This window comes from Otolemur garnettii, unplaced genomic scaffold (assembly GCF_000181295.1).
Source record: "Otolemur garnettii isolate 467f Iridium unplaced genomic scaffold, OtoGar3 scaffold00052, whole genome shotgun sequence".
Classification (NCBI taxonomy): Eukaryota; Metazoa; Chordata; class Mammalia; order Primates; family Galagidae; genus Otolemur; species Otolemur garnettii.
The window spans coordinates 4,230,328-4,234,549 of NW_003852447.1; the positions used below are offsets into that span (position 1 = coordinate 4,230,328).

At 40.3% G+C, this 4,222-nt stretch overlaps 1 protein-coding gene across 1 annotated transcript in view; it reads left to right on the forward strand.

Moving 5' to 3' along the window:
* The window catches only part of EAPP (E2F associated phosphoprotein), a 32,480-nt gene that overhangs the window by 17,116 nt on the left and 11,142 nt on the right, over positions 1-4,222 (forward strand). Inside the window, exon 4 of the mRNA XM_023514396.1 lies at positions 1,108-1,221. Within this exon, the coding sequence (XP_023370164.1) occupies positions 1,108-1,221 (114 nt within the window). The remainder of the gene's footprint in view (positions 1-1,107; positions 1,222-4,222) is intronic.

Sequence of the window (4,222 nt, forward strand, 5' to 3'; positions counted from 1 at the left end):
ATTTTTTGGTTGCAGCCGTCATTGTTGTTTGGCGGGTCTGGGCTGGGGATTTGAACCCGCCACCTTAGGTGTACATGGCTGGTGCCTTAGCCGGTTGAGCTATAGGTGCCGAGCTGGTACATTTTTTCTGAGGGCTCCATAGTCAAAGGGTTAGTATGGGGGTAGTAATGATTTCGGTTACATGTTAGCTTTCATAAGGGTAAAGTTTAGGATGTAGTTGCTGGTATATTGTACATCTGCCTTTATCCTGGGTGAAGGAAGGTGTGCAATATACCTATGCAGTGTACCTATTGGGTAGGAATTTACCCAACCCCTGCCTACCTCCCTCTTACTTGAATTTATTTAAGTTTTTCTTTTTTTTTTTTTTTTAGCTCACAGCAACCTCAACCTCTTGGGCTTATGCAATTCTCTTGCCTCAGCCTCCCAAGTAGCTGGGACTACAGGTACCTGCCACAATGTCCAGCTATTTTTTGTGGTTGTAGTTGGCCGGAGCTGGATTCGAGCCCGCCAGCTCCAGTGTATGTGACTGACACGCTAGCTGCTGAGCTACAGGTGCTGAGTCTATTTAAGTTTTTCTCTCACATGAGCATGGAGTTGTTACGATGTTGACCTTAATCACCTGGCTGAGCAGTGTTTGTCAGGTTGCTCTATTGTAAAATTATTTTTTCCCCCCTTTTCATGCTATACTTTTTGGAAGGAAGTGACTATGTATAGCCAAGACTTAATAGAGTGGGGAGTTACGCTTCACCACTTTGAGGGAAGAGTATCTTCATAAATGATTTGGAATTCTTCTGTATGGGAGATCACAGGTATTTTATAGTTTGAATTATAATCCAGTACTACCTGATTGTGTTGCTCAGATCGTTTCAGTTTGACCATTGGGAGCTCTTTCAGTTGACTGTTTTCCCTGATGTAACCCCCTCCTTGTTTTGTTCTTATTTTCTTGAGTACTTCTTTACTTTCTGACTCTACAAGGTACTCCAGGTTCTTCTTGTATTCCCCATTTTTAGAATTAGCTATTTCTCTGAGGAGCTTTTCTTTTTATTGGAGAGTAGCATTAGAAACCAAGATCTGGCTTTAATGGGCACCCCCTTTCTTCTGTTCTAGTTATCATGGCTTTGGACTGCAGAGACCACGTCTACAACAGCAGCCTGTTCCAAATAGTGATGCTGTCTTGAATTGTCCTGCCTGCATGACCACACTGTGCCTTGATTGCCAAAGGTAATAGATGAAGGTTACACACACACACACACACACACACCCCACCAACAACAAAAAACTAGTTTGGTGGTCCTTTGTTTAAATCAGAAATAGACTTTTGATGTACTCAGCAACTCTGATAAGATTCTGTACTCATATTCTTGGTGCTACATGACTAATCTTTATACAAATAATTTTGGCTATACATGGTTTTATTAAATGTAGCTTTTCTAATTCAAAATGGTAGCATATAAGCAAGGTGACTTAATTCTCTCCCCAGAAAATCCAAACAAATATATAGTGCCAAGATTATCACTGTTAGTATCCCAGATCTCCAGTATAAGGAGGAGACAATTTCTTTCTTTTTTAATTTTTTTTTCTTGCTCAGGCAAAATGGCGAGCTTCTTTATTTGCAGTTGGTTTATATAGGGAATCTTGTGCATGTGCACTATACAGCAGTGACCTCATTAACATTCATTACAATCCCTCTGCCCATGCACACTGGACGTCAATGACTTCCCTCTGCACATGAGCATTGGACATCAGTGACTTCAATAATCCATTTAAACATCTTGTGACTACCCATCTTATAAGTAGCTCCTTCCTAGTAATTTGATAATTCACCCAACATATACCTTTAAGCATAACCCTTTCAACATAACCCGGTTTAGCATAACTTAATGGAGAACATGTTGTTAGTCATTACTTTCTTTGTTCTTATCTGATGAAGCCTGAGGCTATGGAGGAAAGAGACGGTTTGAAAGTCTGATCTACTGACCTTGCTATTTTGAGGCAGTTACTTTGATCTTTAAAATAAGGCATAGAGAAACTTCTAGGGCATAGAGAAATTTGTGTGCAAACCTCCGCTCCCACGTGGGCCTTAAGTCAGGGGGGTTTTATGCCTACAACCGACCAGGCTGACCTTAGGTCAGGGGGTTTTAGGCCCGCAACCAACCTGGCCATATGGGATTCTGCCTCCATTTCTCACAAGTATGCCTGTACAAAGTCTTTTCACTGCTTTCTCTCAAATAGCTTTTTTGGCCAGAGGCACAAAGGCCTTTTGCCTATATTTCTCCCTTCTTTTCCTTATTGGCATTCACATCAGACATCATTAAAGTAAAAATGGCAGTATGTCTTTTGTTCTCCTTACTAGTTTGATTTAACTTCTTACACACAATATATAAAATTAAGCTCCAACAGTACTTCCAATAAGCCCATTGATCTTAGGCATAGGATTCATTTGTTCTATTCTTTCTGCTAATCCCTTTAAGAACTCATCACTATCTACCTTTTCCAACTTATTTTGGAAAGTATAATACACTTCATTCTGTAAATATCATTAGTCAAATTCTTATGGTTAAGCAAATGTTTTCTAACTTTCTCTCAGGGAAATGCTTATTATAAAATGTTATATTTTACAGGGGTAATACAAAAAGTGGTAATATTCTAATCACATTTAAGTTTTGTCTGCCTTTTTATTTAAACTAACCAATTCATCACTTATCATAACAACTGTCTGTTCCAAATCAGAAATTTCATTAGATATTTCAGTATCTATTTGTCTTTGGGCAGTCCATAACTGTTCTGAATTTCTATGCCAATCAGTAACAAAAGCTTGTGTCCTTATATTTTGTGTCAAGGCAACTCCCGCGGTAGCGGCAGTTGCAGTAACAGCAACGATCCCCCAAATGGTAGCAATCAACAGTCCAATAAACCGGCGACTTCTCTTCAGGATTCTCTCAGTCAACAGCTGCAATATTGATAGAGCCGGGGACTCTTGCCAGGGTCTTGCCAAGTTCACTGGCAGCCACACTCCCATTTGAGCTCTCAATAAATACAGCTGTTCTTTGGATCAAAACTCATAGATTGGTTAATACAAGTAAATAATTGACAAGTAGGACAGAATAATTCTTCTGTTTCCTTGTTCCAATTTACATTTCTTTTAAGCCACACAAAAGGTAATGGTAGGCAAGCCTGAATATGTTGAGTATCTTTAACTTCAAAACTCGTAGCGTATTGATTATTCTCATCCCTCGTGAGATAGACCATCCCTCCAGGCTTTAACAGCCTGCATGGCAACAGCAACCTTCCATAAATGAACTTGCTTTGGATAATTTCCAAGAGTGGGGGAGGGAATTACTCCTACCATTACTCCAATGCATAGGGTAACCAGTGGCTATTCAAACTACATCTTTCTTTGATGAATACTTGTAATTCTCCATTGGATGTCGACTGGGACATTGAATGGACTAGGAGTACCAGACAATAGGTTCCCAATCCACAATCTCCCCATATGTGTTATTTATCAACATAAAGGGATGTTGCCCTTTACATTTCGCCCAATGAATCCAATTATGAATTACTTTAAAAGAATGCATCTGGCATGGGGGTAATTCTGGATTAGTGAGCACATTTTTAGCTTGATGTTTTTCCTATGCATATGTACTCAACATAGACATTTGAGACACCAAATGTGATGTTTGATGGATATTCATATGAGCTCACCCATGCTTGCATAGCCATATGGAGACAATGCATAGTTACCAATATAAATGGGGGGACCGGTCACTCCAGTAGTATAATTAAAAATGGTAGTGCCTTCTTCCTCTGGTTTAAAAGGTCCCCTGGTGTCGTGGGGGCCTGCAAGCCAGGCAGAATCATTAATATAAACAGGTATAGTAGGTTCCATCCAACTAACTTCTCTTCGTAAAGGGAGATTAGGGACATATGTCCAATAATGGCAAGTCTCTCCCCTTGCTGTTGTTGATAAAACAGCAATAACAGCTAAAAAGAAATTAACAGTAGTCATCTCTTGTTGGGTTTTATGTACCACACCTTCGGCAGTATTACGTAATTTCTTTCTTTTTTTTTTTTTTGAGACAGAGCCTCAAGCTATCCCCCTGGGTAGAGTGCCATGGCATCATAGCTCACAGCAACCTCCGACTCTTGGGCTCAAGCGAGTCTCCTGCCTCAGCCTCCCAAGTAGCTGGGACTACAGGCGCCCACCACAACGCCTGGCCAT